The following is a 19,156-nucleotide window of genomic DNA, read 5'->3' as shown; positions in this document are numbered from 1 at the left end:
TAGATAGCGCTAGAAACCCATCTGTCGTCCGCAACGGTGCAAATTTCTTATGAAGGCCGCTCTCTTGCTCCCTTTTTTTAATGCCTTTGTTTGCCCAAAATACTGCGGCAGATTCCACAATAAACAGCATTTAATATAATTAAGCAGTCTCTCTTTTGGGCAATGACATCACCTCGAAAATGACACCAAAAATGGGGCAATGAAAGTGAGAGGGGTGAGAGAGGGAGGAGTGCTCTTCATGTGCGGTTAGAGGGGAAAACAAAACGGTGGGAACGTGCATGGGCATCGCTTTAAAGCGCCATTGTAAAAGCTATTTTTCTGCAAATGTGCGGAAAAAAGTCAACTAAAACTATAATAACGCCACAGGCTGCTAGGACCAGAAGATACTTTCCAAAAAGGGGAGAGGGGTTTCAAAGGCATCGCTAGAGCAGACGAGCTGTAACCCAGGGCCGAGCGGTCGCTCATAGTGACCGGTGGTGTTAACGCAGAGATCAACGGTGCTCCGATTTGCAAATGCATCGCTGTAGATCGTACAAATCAAATTACAGGACAAGTGACGTAAAGCTGCTAAAGGTCAAAGAGGACAGCGAGATACTGTACTCCTCCTGCAAGCGGCTGGTCATTTCTTGGAGTGTTTGGGACCGGTGTGTGTCTATGTTTAGTCTGTGTGGTCTGTGTTTGTTCATTGTAGATTCCACTGTTGAGCGTTAGATTCCACTGTTGACAGTAAGTTTAAAGCTCCGTGTCAAAATGTCCATCTGGGTGTTTAATTCTGCGGCTCTCTCTGTGTCTCCTCGGTGGCTGGGAGCTTCTCTTTTTCAACCTTGAGCGTCTCTTCTGGGTGTCACCTCTGTCGTACTCTGCAGACACTCATGTGAAAACTTGAAGGCAGTTCTTTGCTTTTATTTTTTTTAAAGGGATTACGTGAAGGTCAGGGTCGAATTAGGTTAGGACAGAATTATTACTGAGGATCCTTGGACATGGACTATAGCTTGGATGGAAACAATCAAAATAATAATAATAACAATATTGGTTCACGTTGATTTATAATTCCAGCTCCTCTGGGCTTAGAAAAAGGCCCAGAAGCTGTCATGAATGTGTATGTGTGTCTTGATTAGAGATGGACCGATCCGATATTACGTATCGGTATCGGTCCGATACTGACCTAAATTACTGGATCGGATATCGGAGAAAAATAAAAAATGTAATCCGATCCATTAAATATCACGAAAGCACCTCACAAAACTTGCAACACGCCGTAACTCGCCTCAGAACGTCGGAGCAGTATGCATCACGTGATAGAGCAGCTGTGGCATGCGGGACCTGTCGGTGGTCTGGATAGCATTTGGAGCTTCGCTAGCAACCTGGCATTTCATCTCCGACAAAGTTATCCCCGAGAGAAGTAAAGCAAGTGTGTAAGTCCATCTCTGAATGTTTGTAAAGCATTCCCACGTTAAGCTTAACGAGCGACTGCCTCTCGCTCTCCGGCTGCTACTTCAATCGTGAAACTGCTAATGATCAGCTGATCGGCTTTTCTGTCGTGAGTCTCTCTTGTTTGTTTTTGGTCCACTTTGCGCCAGAAAGAGCAAACCAGCGGCTGAACAACAGCAGCACGTTTAAGCTTGATAAGCTGTTGTTACAATTTATTTAATATTACTTTCTACACCAGGATCTTTTTCTACGTAGCTGACGGCTGGTAACTGTGCAGGGGCGGATCTAGCAAAGTTTAGCCAGGGGGGCCGATAGGGCATTAACTGGGAAAAGGGGGCACAAAGACATACTTTTCTTTCTTATTCTCATTTAAAATGTCTAGCTTTTAATAAATAATTATCTGACACCCAAAGTTTTAATTTGATGTAAAATGAATAGAAGTCAATTACTGTATATAGTAACTATTAAGTCTAATATATATACCCTAGTAAGCTATAGTACTTTTTCCTTTGGGAAGGTACCATCTGTGCAGTCTGCAATTTTGTTGAAGAAAGATGTTGAATCTATTTAATATTTCTTGAAAAATAATTGATTTCTGTGCATTTTTTTTCACACTGCATCAAATTAAGGTTGATTACGTTGATTAAGCATCATGAGGTGGAGCGTGAGGGGTGGTTCCCTATTTTTTATTTATTTATTTTTGTTGTTGCTGGGAGTTGGAACCCTATTAGTTAGGTTGCTTAATATTTACGCTAAGTACTCTTTAAAATACCAGAATAGGGAGGATGGTGTAGGTCTAAGTTTATTAGATTGATCAGTATTGCTGAACTATGAAATATTTTTTTTGTATACAGGTATAACAGAATAGCTTTAGTGTAGTTGTTGTTTTAAACTTGAGTATGAACTTGCAGACTTGCAAAATGCAGCAAGATATTTTAAAAAACAGTTTTGTTGATTAAAAAACACTATATCGGATTCATATCGGTATCGGCAGATATCCAAATTTATGATATCGGTATCGGTATCGGACATAAAAAAGTGGTATCGTGCCATCTCTAGTCTTGATTTGTCCTTATTTCACATTAAGGCTTTGTCTTGTTGAGAGCCACTAAGGGATTAATAGTGTGAAGATGAAGTTGCTTTTGAGAGCGTGTTTGTCTTTGCCTGTCCTTGTCTCTCTGGTAACCACACACTGTGTAGTCAAGCATGGCAATAACAATAAGCGCCATAATCAATTCCTTTTAAAGTTCAAGGAAAAGTCTGCATCATCTATCCTCAGATGGCGTTTTGAGCATGTTCTCGAAAAAACAAAGCTTTGACTTTCATTATGTCCCGTCGTTTGCTTCGTTTGTTTCTCTATTTATGTCTTTTTGCGGACAGCGCGCACGGCCCGCTGTCTCGTGAGTTATTGGGGTTCTGGAGAGAGAGCACAATCAAACACTAAACTTTAGTAAACACCACTTTCCATTCAAGTGTTTTCAATTTAATGATACCTTTATAAGACGTCTGGCTCGGTTCTTGAAAAAAATGAAGTGTGTGTTTGTGTGTGTGTGTGTAAGTGTAAGTACAAACACAAACAGCCTAGGAGCCTTACTGGCGAGTTGTAATCATTAACAGAGGAAGGCGGCGGCGGCTCACCAGATCACAAACAATTAAAAGTGCTTACGCAGATGACTAATATTGCATCACAATGGCTGCCCCTCTGTTGCCTCTAATATGTTTTCACTGGCAGCAGAAAGCAGAAATAGATGTGTGAAACTGTCAGTAGAGTGAGGATAAATCCATTACTGGTGTGAATGAAAGGAGACTGTGTAATGTTTTAACACCTGCAGTTGATTTACATGACGCTGATATTGCTGGTTCAATACAACAGTTCTCCCTTAATCAAACGCCACCCTCTGCCTTGGCTACTTGGCATGAGAGGACACGGAAGACATTTGAGAAACGATAACAGGTTGGTTGTGTCTGTAACAGAAGATGAGAAACACACGGTTTTGGAACCAGAGGTACCCGCAGAGGTTCAGGGAGAGAAAAGACCGAAACTACAGCACAGCGATGAATGCACTGAGATCGAAAGAGAGAAAAGAACACAATCTCTCATCATTCACACCTTTATGGTAGTTTCTAAGCTTGCTGCAATCCAAAATCAGCAAAGCTGATTAGAAAGCAGCAGTATATTGCTTTCCCCCGGTGTAACAGAGGGAAATCCCACTTTCAGAGTGTCGCTGACTTCTGATCATTTCCCTGGGAGAAGCGCTCCCCTGACTTCAAAGCTCTTACTGAAGTGGCGCTTGTAATTTCCAGTCTCCAGTGTGGGAGCAGAGCACAAATTAAGCCTCCAGAACTAATTAAAACCGTCATGATAAGCTGTCTGCTCGAGGCAAAGACACAAAACCTAATGACAATTGCCTCTGCAGCAGCGTCTCGATTTGTTTTGAGTACACAGAAGTGAGTGCTCAGTTCAAGTGCACGCAGGCAAAGAGGAAGGCTTGAGTTCAAGCTGGGGAAACGCCAAGTCCAAGACAGGTTTATGCTCATATTCTAACTGTAACTGTCTAATTCTTGTTTTCACATGTGTGTGTGTGTGTGTTTAGATCCTATTCCAACAAAAGAAAAACATTCTTCTTATTTCATAAAAAGATCACGTGGAAAATAATGCACAGGTTTTCTCTTCCCACCGTTTAAAAATACTAAATTTATACATTTGTTTTGTAGGTTAATTCCTGCAACTTTAATTTCAGTGAGCACCAGACTGCACGCGCATGTGTTTATGCAGTATTATAACACTATGAAAAGATGAAACTTTATTTGTTTTGTTAACATTATCGTGAGCTTAAACCATCACTACCAGCAGGTACGCTCTGCTTCTCTACTCACAGTGGGGGCTCTCCTTGGCACCGGCTCGCAGCAGAAGCTTAGCCATGGGCACATTATTGGTCATGATGGCGATATCAAGGGGCAGGAGCCCCTCGCTGTTAGGAGTGTTGAGATCCAGCTCCTCCAGACTGTACTGTGAGAGAAGGAGCTGTACCAGGTCCAACTCTTGATGTTCCACTGCCTCAAAAAGAGCTTCGTTACTCTGAAACTGTAATAATGAATGTTAGGAATGAATAAAAATGAATAGGAAAGTTCTTTGCAGTGCAAACATGGAAAACGCCATTTTTCTTCATGCTTTCTGTGTTGCTATACAGTAAATAGATATTTGGGTGTGCAACGCCAATACCTGAGACTATTCAAGTCTACGTGTTTTCCCCGACTATTTTTAGATTACAATGTTCCTGGGCTTATTATTTTTTCCCTCTCCCTCGCTCTCTGACTTACTATGGTGGTTTTGCGGAGCCTCTCCTTGTCTCCTCCCCGTCCTGACACCACACTGTCCTCCAGAGCAGGGGGGTTGGTGCCCACGCGGAACTTTCCAGACAAATTGCGGTAAAGGCGGCGAGCAGCGCTCGGTGAGGACAAGCTGGCAGACTTGCGAGCCGAGACTGGCTGGTGGGCCTGGTCCCCTCTCATGGGCTGCGTCATTTTGGCCGAGTCAGCCCTATGGGAAAGATGGATGCATGGGAGACATGAGTGATAGGTGGGAGTAAGAAACAGAATCTGACATCTGGTACGATACATCACGCTGTAGGAGAAAGAGGGGAAAGAAAAGGTGCTGAGTACAAAATTCACTATGTGTTCGCTTCTCAAGTCTACCATAATATCTTACATCTTTGGGAAAGGTCACTGAAGTCATGACCAGCTGCTATAGCAATAGAGGAACAAAATACAAGGGAAGCAGAAACAAGCATTTTAGTTTACACTTACAGGTTTATCGAGATTCTACTTTATAAAATCAGTTTCTGCTTATAGAAACCAGCACATAAACTGCACAGCCGGCAGAAGGACCGGCGAGACCCCCATACAGAAGATAGGTCACATCAGTGGCAATGCATGCAACACTGATTGCTTAGAATGAGGGTTGCAAATTGGCTTGCAGACACACATCTGTGGGCAGTGCTAAAGCAACGTAATTAGTGCACTTTGTACAAGATTTGTCTATCAACTCAGAAGCTGATGCCGAGCTTCACTTTGCGGCCTAATTAACGCTAAGCTCTGTTATATTACCCAGTGGGAGTGGGGGCTAAAACACCAACGATCGAAAGCATGGTGATACATTACACTGATTTGCCAGATGGGCACCATGCTGACATTATCAGCTCTTACTCGCAGGTGGTGCACAGTCATCCTAAACTGGCAATGCCAGCCTTGGTAGCCGGTTTGCCAACGCTGCTCTGCAATATCATACGTTAGTCAAAAAGATCATCATCTCTTGCTGATGGTTTCTTGGCATGACTGGTATGAAGATTATACTGTTCCCTCTCCATTTTGCCATGGGAACTATGTGGACGGCAGTGTGTTTCTGGGGAGAGTCTGGCATGTAGCGCTCTCACACACTCAGCTGCTGAAGGAAATGTCATCAGGACTCTCCGGGCGCTGGTGATAAACTCTGTGTCGGGTCCCACCAAAGAGAAGCAGAGAGATAACTGAATTCCTCAAGGACGCCTTTTCAGCAGCCCTAGCTCTTGTTTAGTACACCTCTCCCGATATCTTATGAACTTGTTCCTCCTCTAATCATCTCCTCCCCACTCCGTCTAACGCCTACCCTTCTTTCTATTGCTGTTTCACTCTTACTCTTTATCCCCGTACTGTTTATATTTCCCAGTATTTCCCAAATTCTCTCCACACTGTCATCACCATGATTCAACACTTAATCCCGCATGTTTATAAACAACTAATTATCCGCTAATTGTCCACGCTGATTATTAAATAAACAAGTAGGTTTCCATGTGAGGTGTAAGATAACAACTAAGCAAAAACTTAGTAAGTAGATGAGAAATTTAACTGTTGCCTTGCTTGGTTACCTCAAAAAATGCTCACTTGTTGGCAGCCACACTGAGAAACATCATCAGATAAATACTGGTGATGTTGTTAAAAAGAAAATGGTACTGGTTGAAGACACTACTGTAAATAAAGCTGTTAGTTTGGGCCATCTTGACACATGCCAAGAACAGATTTGCAAAGGTGAGAACATCTGTAGGAAAAATGTTATTTATACTCCCGCTCCACAATGGACGTGTGAGCCCAAATGAGTGTGCATACATACACACACTAACCCTCCCCCAACACACGTAGTTCGTACAACAGCTGACAGCGGCCTGCATTGTAGACTTTAAAGTGGGTCCAAGCCCCCGCAACAAGGCCTTTTTCACATGGCCAATACACCTAAAATACCCCCGATCCCCGTCCCTTCCCGCTCCGTCCCATCCATCTCCACTCCATCCCGTAATAGAGGCCTTATTTTAGACATCCTCGTGTTCCCGGCTGGGTCTAACCTATTCCAGGGTTCCAGATAAAGCGCGGCAGGTATTTGGAATAATTTTTCCATGGGCCTGGCCCGGAAGATAAAACAAGAGATATATTTGTAATGCGTGTGCTGGTATCCCATTTCAAAGAGAAAGCCCATTGGAATCCAGCTCCAGGCTTATTGTTATTTGCCTGAGATGGAACAGCCGACTTTTTTCTGTCGGCAGGATGGTGCCCCATCACTCTCTGACGACATTAGGGTGTGTGTAATGCGCTCTGTGTGTGTGCCCTGTGCTTTCAAAGGGATGTTGCATCCTACACATGAAATGGGGATGTCATTCCCCAATGACACAGCGCCCACACTAGAGAGAGAGAGAGATGAAACGTATAATGAATGGAGCCATTTAAAAATTATAAATAAATCAAATCAAATCCTAACAATTAAGCGTCACAGAAACAGAATCTATGATGAATGTATGTACGAACACCCTTGGAGAAACTATAGTACTGTGCAAAAGTCTTGAGCCATCTCTCATTTCAAGGAGCCAGACTTTGTTGTAAGGCTTTCTGACAGTCTTTCAACGTTTTTCTTTGGACATTGGCTGCTTTTTCACTCATTTTCAGTCCAGTCCTCCTGCCTGACCATTTTCATGTTTTTTTCCCCTCAGACAGCTACTTAACACTGACCTAACCCAAGGGATGAACCAGGGTTGTGTCCCACATAACAGACAACCTAGTGGAAAAAAGCATAATTTGTACTTGATGAAACAAAGTTATCAAAGATCTGACATAGGGCCTGAGAAATGCATCTGGTTCTTCAGAAGACCCATCTAATCTTCACAGTGGAAGGGTGGCTGTAAAAAAGCCACTCTTAGGAAAGGGAAGCAGGGAATAGGGCATCGAGGGCCGGTGTCCTGCAGGTTTTAGATGTGTCCTTTTTCCATTGCAGCTGATTTAAATGGCTAAATTACCTCCTCAACCTGTCTTGAAGTTCTCCAGAGGCCTGGTAATGAACTGATTCAGGTGTGTACACCCAGGGTGAGATCTAAAACCTGCAGGACACCGGCCCTCGAGGTCTGGAATTGGCTGGGCTAAGGTATGCCAAACTACACAAGAACAGAAATTTCTGGTTAAATCTGTCACGAGTCTGTATGAAGGAAGGCAGGAGAGAGGTACAAAAGTGAAGGCCTAAAGCCATGTGTAAACACGGTAGAGGCTCAGTCATAGTTTAGGGCTCAGCCAGTGGTGTTGGAGATCTTTTCAAAGTTGATTAAATTATATGGGCTATTTTGAGACTTTTGCACAGTAGTTTAATCATACTGAATACTGATGACCTGTCTATCAGTGACCTTAGTGTTGACTGAACATGAATGCACGTGTTTGGGCAGCTCAGATAAATGCTGAAAAAAATCATTAAAACAACGAGTAGCATATTAAAACTGAAAAACTGACAGTTAAAGTTGGTGAAATTCACACTGATGCTGTTTCTGTTATAAAGTGGTAAATGCCAGGCATGTCCGCACCTTAAAGACCTCTAGGGCCCGGCAGTATGGCCCAAGAGAACAGTTTCTCCGACAATAAACATGAAGAACCAGATGTGCAAACTCAGACTCACAACACACAAATAACCATGCTTGAACCTACTTGAACTTGAACAAATCCAGACAGCGACTATTGCACACAATTTCCTACTGTTTTACCAGTTTTTGGGAAGCAGGAAGCAGTTGTTCTGGGAAACCAAAAGTCTCAACCTAAAAGCCAAGCTCCACGCTTGGCTCTTGATCAGTGCCACATCAAATACACCGAGCATGCTGCTGTGAACATCTATTAGGCCCACAAAAAAAATTAACACCCCCAAGTTGCAAACACACGTACATGCAGCATCCGCTTTATCAAACCATATCAAAAACAGCTTGGGCCTCCAGTCAGTGAGTCACATGTAAACAGAAACTTCACAAACACAGGGACACGGAGTCTAGACATTCACTTACTGTTTGACCGAAAGTCAAGATGGGAAAAACTATTATTTAAAGAAATGGTAAATAATTGTCAGTTAAAGCATTTGGGAGCCAACCGTAAACACGCAAATACCAGCATTTGTGTGCAGAAGGGCGTTTCACTGAACCTGGTAGCAGAATGGATAAACAGCAACTTCAATGAATCCATCCAACCGGGGGTGACAGATTCACCCATCCTCTCAATAATAATAATAATAATAATAATGTATTTTCTAGCAATCAATCTACCCGCAGCCACAACAGCTGTTCTTGTTCTGGTGGTTCAGTCTTGTGAGATTTGGGAATGAAAACACGTTCCCTCTCCCTCACCGTCACCAGCTTTGATTCCGACACATTTTTGCTGTTCCCCTCTCTTCCTTTGTTTCCCCGTCTTTCACACACAATTAGTTTGCCTCCTCTTCTTGTCACATAGTAACACGTTTTTGCCATTAGCTGCGCAAGTAACTCGGGGAAAAATTCAAAACAGTTGCTCGGATGTTTGTAACGAGGTAATGCACAAATAGTTAGGACAAATAGGAACGAGAATGCAAGAAGAAAAATGTTGTTGGCCACTGCTTTGTATTCCTATAAACACAGATAATGTCAAGATAAACTGGAAACAGTGGAAAATCTCTTTATATAACCACAATTTGCTATTGCAAAGTATGCATGTGCGTACATACGTGCCAGAAAAGGACATTACAGAGAGTGCTGCTCAAATTAGCTACAGCAGCACAAAGGAGGATCTATTGACAGTGAGGAGCAGACTACATAATTGCAGTAAAGCAAAGAGAACAGTACAAATAGATATGGACAGTGCTGTTTAAAAGGTTTGCCCTTAAAAGAGGCCCAGTATGCTACCTAAGGAGCAAACAGTCATTTGTTTTCCTTTCTTTCTTAAAATCATCTTAACATCCCTCTCTATCTCCATCCACACCCTCTCCCACTTCTCTCGCCCCCTTTTCCCACTCAACCCATCAAGGCCATCCAGTCCCAGTGTCTTCACCTTCAGTCTCCAATGCCACTCGCTCAAACTCCTTACTATGGCTAGTCAACTCCTACGAGAGCACATTAATGTGATTCCTGTTTGGCGGTGTACTTCTAACTGAAATTACTACGTATTACTCGACGTGTATAAGGTGATTGTCTCGACAAAATAACTGGAGACGGATGGATGGGTAGAGAAAGATGCAGAAATGGCAATAAGCAGCAGCAGAAGGACGGCGCTTGGGGAAAACAAGGTGGCGGGGAGTGAGGGAGGTATACGGGCGAAAGGAGAAAGTCACACAAACTCGTGCGCTCGCTCACACGCGCAAACACACACATACACAGAGTACGCTGGCTGCTCTAAATGTGGCTTGTAGAAGGAAATTCTGAAATCTGAGTCTTGGCACCAGACAGGCTGGAAGCAGCCAGGCTGCTAGAGGGAGAGCGAGAGAGAGAGAGAAAGTGGGGTTGGGTGGGAGGGAGGGTGGGTGGGCGGATTGGGAGGACGAGGGGAGTATTGCTAGAATTGCCTTGGCTCTTATCAGCTTATAGGCAACATGAGGCCACTGCAACACTCAGCCACATGCAGCCCCTCGTGCATACCGCATGATTTTGCAAAGACGATCAGAACAAGTCTACGACTCTTTTGGGTCAGAGTCTGTGTGTGAGGATTTACTGAGGGATGTATCAGGTGTGTGCATCCATTAAAAATAAAACACTTTTTTTTACAGTAATTCTTAAGGCAGAGTCAAATGTGGGTGGAATATCATTCCTGATATGCATTCAAAAAGAGGTCAAGTGGCCTGTAAGCAGCGCACCCAAGATTTGTAGTATATTAGAATGAAGTCATTGAGATGACAAACAGCACTGATAAGTGCAGAGTAAACATTGCTGTGTTTAATGAAGGGCTGCAGACAGCAACACTGAGTCTGGATTCTGCTGCGGATTCTGTTGTTTACATTAGAATAACACTGCAGCTTCAACTTTCCCGTTTTCATAATCTAGAGGCGCTACCTCATATATCACTGCTCTTGTAAAGTGGTATTTATTTGGTATTGTTAGCTCTGAGTGAGTCAGGGCTGCATTCTTGTAACCTATCTCGCACGGAGATAAAATCCGGGAAACTTGACTGTGATGAGCCCAAGTCTGTGCCGCCGACTGATACACGTCTGGTGTAACAGTCAAACAATTACTGAGCAGAAAAACAATTCACCACATGTAACTTACTTTCACATGTGTGCATATTTATTAAGCTGCCACAAAACCGTGCTTCATCCTCCCTCATTTTCTTTTTCTCATTTCTGCTTTTTCCACTCTTTTTTCCTCGCTTTCTCTTCTCCTCCCTTGGGAGAGTGGCAGAGAAGGGCTAGGCGGTCTGCTGTATGTTTAACCTTTGAAGTGGGCCTGCTGTGCCGAGCAAGGCCTGCCACCTGTTGGCTCTGTGTGTGCGCATGTGTTATGTGTGTGTGTGTACGCAGAGGTAAATCTCTCTAATTTTGATGAGCAGAGACAACAGCGGAGTCACCATGGGGATGTGATGTGGCGGGCGGTGGCCGACGTTCTCAGGAGGGAATGGGGGTGGACTTGCAAGGTGGGATCACCCACACACAAACATACACAAAACCCCCTCCCCTGTCAGAGGCTTGGTGACACTGTGTCTCCCACGGCGATCGTGGGTCCAGCCTGGGTGGCTCCAGACCTTCTGTATGTCTCTCAGTATGCATGTGTGTGTCTGAGTGTGTGTGTTTGTGTGTGACACCAATGGGGTTCCTGCCTGGGCCACCATATGCCACCCACCCAGCCAGAGAGAGGCTCTGGGCAGATGGGGGGGGGGGGGGAAGACCCTCGGCGACTGAAGCCACCAGTTGGCTCATTCTCTCAGTCACACGCCGGTCGGGCGCCATGTTTAAAGTCCCACGGCTATTTATCTGGGCTAGGGATGGAGGGAGGTGGTCGGATGGGTGGGGAGACCATTCTTACTGTGATAGATGCTTTGTAAAAAATGATAACACACATTCTCACACACATGTGCACTGTCCAAACTGGATGGACAGATGAATGATAGAGAGGATGGAAACACGAATGACATCATTGTGAGTGTCTGTGTGTGTCTGTTTGAGAAAATCACACATATATTATTATTATCCTTTATTTATCCAGGTGAAAGAAATTTAACTCTCATTTCCGAGAAAGACCTGGCCATATGCGAAAACAAACAAAAATATTAAACGCTGCACTGTACGCACGCACACACAACCACATGCAAAGACATTTCCATGACTACACAGTGTGCTGATAGAGGAGGCACAACATGTTTGTGTGAAACAGCGAGTTTGGTTGTGAAACAACGCCACGATGCCACAAGCCGCATCATTCACATTCCACAGTGTGTCCTCTCTCCTGTCTTCCTCACCTCACCTCCAACCAGTCACAACAGATGCGCATCCCTGAGCCTGGTTCTGCCAGAGTTTTCTTCCTGTTAAAAGGGAGTTTTTCCTTCCCACAGTCACCAAGCGCTTGCTCATAGGGGGTTGTCTGATTGTTGGGGTTTTCTCTGGAGGTGGAACACTAAACTGTGCATAGCAGGAACATTATTAAATAACAATATAAACATTGTTGATCATTTAACGGAGACAAAAATCTGATGATGTGAGATAAACTTGGCTACTGCTAGCTGAGTGAGAGCTGGAAAATGAAAAGGAGAAAAAAGAGCTAAGAACAAATCCACTGATTTGTAAGTAAATTCGACTCTTTCCTGATTTTCAGAGTGCAAATTATTTTCCAAGACTACTTTAAATGAGGGGGTATAGTTCCTCAAGACTTGGCTGATTGCATAATTTTATTAACCATGCGTGATTATACTCTAACTCTCTGCACACGTATGCACAAGGAGAAACCAACACACTGACGCTACACATTTCTCTCGCGCTCTATCCAAGCTCTCAGTCTAGTTTTTAGATCTTTTCACCACTCTCTCTTGCTGTCTCTTTCCATCATCTTTTCAATCTGTCTTTTCATCTACTTCAGTCTCAATCAGTCAACCTCTCTCCAGTTTTCTTCTCTCTCCTTCTCTTCTTACCTATTTCAGTCTTCTCTGACTTTCCCAACTTCACCGTTTAAGTCTCACTCCCTCCTTCCCATTACACTCCATCCCTACTCCAGTCTTTCTGTGCCTGCGTGCTGAGTTGAGGTTTGGAGTGGAAACTAGAGTATCAAGTCCGAGACACACAGGACAAGAGGGAGCCAGCCTCATAAATCTCCCTTAGCGCAGCCCACAGCATCCAGTCGGGATTGTGTATGAGTGTGCTGCTGGTGCACGCACGGCTGAGGCTGGACATATATGTTTATATGTATTTGACACAACATTGTTAATCTGCTCAAGTGCATTTTTTTGCAAGCGTGTCTTTTTCTTTCACGTGCTTTGTGTCCGTGTTTATGTATGAGCATGAATGTGTAAGCAACCTTGGACTTATTCAAAAGCAGAGCTAGCAGAAATTCTGCACCTGCATGTGGACCAGAATCTGTAATCTCATCCCACCAACAACTCAACCTCAACAAATGAACCTTGCGGCTCAATATTCAGAGAAAATTCTTTCACGCATTAAAAATAGTGTACAAAAGTCACTCGCCTTTTTTCAACTTGTTTCCCCTTATTGATTTCTTTTTATGCTAGAGCAAATAGTATATATTTTTTGCTGCCATCTTAAAAAAAAGAAAGGAAAACTATCTGGACTTTGACTGGGCAACTGTAACCATGATTCTTTTCTTTTGTCAGCCATTCTATTGCAGATTAGCCTCTGCATTATGGCCGAACATCTCCACTTTGGTCTCATCTTTCTAAATGCCGTTGTTCCAGAAGTCTTGTGGTTTGTTCAGTTACAACTTTTCAAACCCAAGCTGTGCTGCCATGTTCTTTTTAAACAGAAGAAGCTTTCTCCTGGCAACCCTGTCAAACAAGCCACACTTGCTCAGCTGTTTTCTAATTGTACCGTCATGAAAGTTAACATGCTAAGTGAGGCCTGGAGTCTGACATGTAGCTGTTTGTTTTCTGGGGGATTTCTCTGAGGATTGGATGGTCTAACCTTGGGGTGAATTTGTGGAGTCCTCACTGCAGAATGATGGACTTCTATAATCTTTCTCAGATTAATGGGCAGCAATCACCACTTCTTTAAGATCCCTACAAACTGGCAAAACCTTTACTTTTATAAAGGTGCTGATGATCAATTAACCAAGTCATCTGATGGCTGCTACTCTTAACTCCTGTGGAGGCAGTAAACCTGTGTTAAGCTTTACTTTGATGCTGATGGCTGGTCACTTGCAAACACTTCAGGCTTTAGTTGCCTAGGTAACAGTTTGTATGTCAATTAACAGTATCTCACATTTTCATTAGTAGTCACTTCAATCGCTCATGTGGAAGCTTCTCTGAACCGTCTTACTCAGGTCCCACCTCTCCAGTGGTTCTTTTGCCCATAGCCACTTGAAGTTGCTCAACATTTCTCGCTCTCTCTGCAAATCACTTTGTGGGACGCAGCTTAAGGGCGTACTTAGCTTTGTTTTAGCTTGACTCTAGGCTCTATAATAGCTTCAACTATATGTGTGCAGTCCACACAGGGTTTAGCATAATTAGTTTCCACGTGTCAAAAGCTTTTCAGTGTTTAAAACAATTTAATTCAGTCACAGAGCAGGAATAAAGTGTCACACATTCCAACAGAAGCAGGAGTCCACCCCACTCAGCAGTGATTTTTAACAGATCTTTAACATGTTCCGATCAAAATTTCTAAAGAGAAAAATCACAGGCATTTATAACCTCCTCATTAGTCCGTTTCGTTTGAACTGACAGCTCTCGGCTACAGAAGAAAGGAGAAAAATTTACAGAGAGAACGAAAATAAAAAGGAAAAAGCGAGGAATAATAAATCAAATTAGAACCAAATGCGGCAAGTGGCACAATGTCCAAAACCACTTTACACCCGGGCCCCCTGAGCATTGTCCTCCTTTTACCACTAAGACTTTGGTGATTTCTTAGTACTCTTTTTTTATTCCCTTTGTACACATTTCATAAGGATTAACACTTGGTAGCTCCCATTCACCCCTACACACCCAAAACAGCGCTAAGTATTACAATATGTGTTTGCTCATGTATGTGTGTGAGCATGAATAAGAAGGAGATATTTGAGTTAATATATTGACCGAGGGATAGGGCAGGCCAGTTTCTCTCCTAACATCAAAGTTCAGACGTCATCCTCAGAGTGCCGTCAGCTTGGAGTGATTCCTGAAGACACGGTGGCACCAGGCAGAGCGGAGGGCCTTCGGGGGATTGAGAGAATTTAAGCCTTCTAGCGCACGCTGACTAAAAACACAAGACAATCAAACACTTTCTGGTGTCGTACCAACTGCGCTCCTTCCTTTTCCAACTTTAATTTGTGAAGTGGATATAGTTTGATTACCAAACGTGGATGTTTAAGTACTTATGTATAGAGTTTCCTTGCCACGAGTACTGCAGGGGAAATGTTTTGGGAAATAAAAACTGCTTGGCTGATAGACATGGCTGTTTCTCTATTGCACTCAAGGGTTTTGGTGAAGGGTTAGAACTGCCTCTCTGTCACTATTAGAGAATAAAGTAATGAAGACTTACTTGCCGGCCTAGTGTTGCATCAGAAGCAGTATCCCTTTACAGCTCCAGTATTAACTCTCAGACTCTACCAGATGTCTCCTGTGTTCACGTAATACACAAAAAACAAGATAGCAAATACGCACACCAGTGCTAATCAAGACACCCCCATGCGATCTCAGAGGTCTGAAGCCTGAGTTTGAATGCTGATCTCATTACATGAAACTTTGTTCATGTTTAATATTGTAACCATTGCAACCGTATACATTTTTTAAATAACGAAAAGCAGTCTTTTTATCTAAATAACAGATTTCCCCAAAGCCACCGTTTTAAACATTCTGATTTCCATTGTATTTGCAGTGACTAGTAAAAGAAGATCAAATCAATCTTTGGCAATCATAAATTGTAACAGCTACCCTCTTATTTTGCCTTTAACACTTCTTAAAACTCTCACTCTCCACCCTCCTTCCACTATTTTCTCCACCCACATCCCCAGAGGCCATTTACTATGATTACCAATAACAATAACACTGCCATTATCTTTTACTATTGCATTTTCCCAAGGCTCTGCCAGCCTTTACAGACTTTAAGCTACAAAAAGGCTCCCGTTTCAAGCTTGTATATGGGCTGCCTTGGCTCAGAATTCCCTTAATAGTCGCAGTTTGTTTGGGTATCTGACGTGAATCGACATAAATGGCAATGGCCCACTAAATAAGATAGTAAAGCTTTAAGCCACCTGAGTCAGCCTTACTCCAGAGTGCTGCTGGCTGCTTTCCAGCTTGGTGTTTTATACAACCTTTGTTTCACTTTATAGTTAGAAGTTTTATTTTGAGTGAAAGCAGGGGGCAATGAGCAGAAAAACATAATGAAACCTTAATTTAAGAGCATATTTTTGTGGATAAAATCCTACATATTACACATTGATTACGGGGACACACATTCCAGGGAATTTGTTTTACTGCGTCTGGTTAAGAACACACAAGATTCTTCACTGATTAGTAAGGCTTGGAAAAATGGAAAACAATTACAGACTGCTGAGCTCTACTGGAAGATCAGCATGCAAAACATACAAAACGCCTTACTGTCCGAAAATTATACAGTACTATGCTAAATTCTTAAGCTTCCCCTCCTCTCTTCATTTAGCTGATCCCTTTAGGGTTCATCATAGCAGATCAACTCCCACCATCTAACCCTGTCCTTTTCACCCTAACCTTTATTTTTCTAAGAAAAGTGGAAAATTGTAAAGTGCACACATACATTGAAATAAAAAATATAAACGAGCTGGCAAGTCATTATTTTGTATGGCCATCTGTATTCTTCAACACAGCCTGAAGTCTATTACGCAGATATTGGGGTAATTTCTTTAAGTAGTCTTCAGGAATAGTTCTCCAGGCGTCCTGAAGGACATTCAAAGCTCTTCTTTGGATGTTTCTGCCTTTTGTTTTGATCTCTGTCAAGATGATCCCACACTGTCTCAATAATATTGAGGTTCAGGCTCTGGGGAGGCCAGTCCATGATGGATAGTGCTCCATTGTGTGTTTTTCTATTCTGGCATGCTTTTACTGCATTGGCAGTGTGTTTGGGGTCATAGTCATTCTGAAAAATGAAGCTGTTGCCAATCACACTCTTTCTAGACTGTACTGGAAGTGACTGGTGTGATTTGGTGCTCCATAAATTAAACTGAATTGAATTAAATTGAGTGGTGTATTAAAATGTGATGGTATGTTTTTGGCATTCATAATTCCATCAGTTTTGACAAGCTCTCCAACACTACTGGCTGAACTGCATCCTTAAACCATGTCGGAGTCCTCACTTTAGACGCTCATTGCTGTACCTCTGTCCTGGCTTTCTCCATCCACAGTGACAAGGATTTGAGCCAAAAGTTTCACATTTGGATTTATCACTCCATCACACCTGCTGATTTTTCTTATTTAATTCAGACTTTTTTCCCTGTTTTCACTTCCTCAAGAATTGCTTTTTGACAGCCACCCTTCCACTTAAGACTATTTCTAATGAGCAGTTAACTGATTAGCTGAAGGGGCATCTCTTAAGCCCTCTCTCAGTTCTCTTTATCCTATTTCTCAAGCACATGACTCCATCGTGTTCATCGGCTTTAGATAGCTTTTAAGGGTTGCAATTTCTTCTTTTGGCTCACAATTATCCAGTTTCATTACATTTTTGGGACACATTCCATGCTATGCCAAAATATATTTAGATTTCTGTGTTTGTATAGACCAGAGGTGGGCAAGTCCAGGCCTCGAGGGCCGGTGTCCTGTGGGTTTTAGATGCGTCTTTGATCCAACACAGCTGATTTAAATGGCTAAATTACCTCCTCAACATGTCTTGAAGTTCTCCAGAGGCTTGGTAATGAACTCACCTCTGGTATAGACAGAACAAAGGTTCAACCCTTGAACTGAGTGTCTTCTTTAATCCTTAAATAATTCATAGGTCTGTGTTAAGTGGCTTAGCAAAAAACCTCAAAATCATCTAAAAATTGTTGGGTATAAGAAATGGACTGAAAATAAGTGGAAAAAGTAGCCAATGCCCAAAGAAAAGCTTTGAAAGATCTTCAGAAAGCCTGGAGAACTACAGACCAGACCAAGCCTGGTTTCTTCAAAGCAAATTACAAAGACATGAGGGGTGACTCAAGAATTTTGCACAGTACTGTATATATGGAAGAACTTTCATGAGTAATTGCAACTCATCACTGCGAACTACGCTAGGCAACATGGCATGAAACCACATAACATCACATACTTAACAAGTACACTGCTTAATCATGAATATTTTTGTGATGACATTTATCCCTGAGAAGTTCTCATTAACAATGATTAAAGCAAGACAGATTGTTTAGACTACAGGAAGTGCTGTAAATGTTGAACACTTTCAAATATGCAACTGACTGACACACATGTTTTCCTTTGGAGTCTGTTGATCACTATGCGCCAGAGACGCTTTTTTGGCCCTGTCAAAGTTGGACCAACCTTGTTTCACCTCCCTGTAGCATGACTCAGGCCTCAACCTTGAATCTCTCCCCCTGGGGACCCCTTATTTATGATGTCACAAAAGGCCAGTCACACTCCTGTAACAGTGGCAGGGCCCGCAAAAAGTCAAAATCCAGCTGTAGTCAAGCCCCCCCTCATCCCTCTTGTAAATGAGCATGTCCAATCTACCCACTGAGTTTCATTAAAACCAGACCACATCAATCAGGGCCTGAACTTTAAAGGCCAGGTCCCTTCTCAAGCAGCATGGAAGAAAAACATGGAGCTGTTAAAGTAAAAGACCTCACACTGCACATACACTCTAACGCTCATTCACTTAACACCACATTTCTGCTGGCGGACCACACATCGCAATACTAGTCCGAGACCACACAGTTGGTCTCATAAGGCCAACAAAAGACCTCGTAAGACCTCACACCAGGCCCTAGCACGATTCGATAGGACCTCAGAAATTTAACACACCTGTAACTCCACAAAATGTAAAGTAACTGCCGAATAGCTACTGTAGTCCCTGCACAGTAATCATCGACCTAGAAAAATCTGGTGATTGGGGATTTTCTTACTTGACAAAATTGAGTGCAAAGGAAGTGTAAGGTCCTCTTAAACCCGTGCCTGTGCTCCCAAATGTAGGGAAAGCACAAAGGAAGAGCCAAGAATACATAGCAGGAAACTCAGGAGGCATGTCAGATGGACGAAAGGCAGGATCAATGGGCAGATAAATGAGTGTAAGCCAGGCAACAAGAGGGGAGACTGGGAAGGATTCCCATGGGTGGGGACTGGAAGG

The 19,156-nt window shown here is 42.9% G+C and overlaps 1 protein-coding gene across 3 annotated transcripts in view; it reads right to left on the bottom strand.

The window, feature by feature from the left end:
• The window catches only part of ankfn1b (ankyrin repeat and fibronectin type III domain containing 1b), a 152,505-nt gene that overhangs the window by 21,241 nt on the left and 112,108 nt on the right, over window positions 1–19,156 (bottom strand). For all 3 annotated transcript variants that reach the window (XM_026178722.2, XM_026178725.2, XM_026178728.2), the window contains 2 exons: window positions 4,753–4,972; window positions 4,309–4,516 (listed from right to left, as the gene is read on the bottom strand). In XM_026178722.2, the coding sequence (XP_026034507.1) occupies window positions 4,309–4,516; window positions 4,753–4,972 (428 nt within the window). The remainder of the gene's footprint in view (window positions 1–4,308; window positions 4,517–4,752; window positions 4,973–19,156) is intronic.

Source organism: Astatotilapia calliptera, chromosome 8 (genome assembly GCF_964374335.1).
Source record: "Astatotilapia calliptera chromosome 8, fAstCal68.1, whole genome shotgun sequence".
Lineage (NCBI taxonomy): Eukaryota > Metazoa > Chordata > Actinopteri > Cichliformes > Cichlidae > Astatotilapia > Astatotilapia calliptera.
The sequence above is the reverse complement of the archived record's forward strand: the minus strand, read 5'-3'. Positions and strand labels throughout refer to the sequence as shown.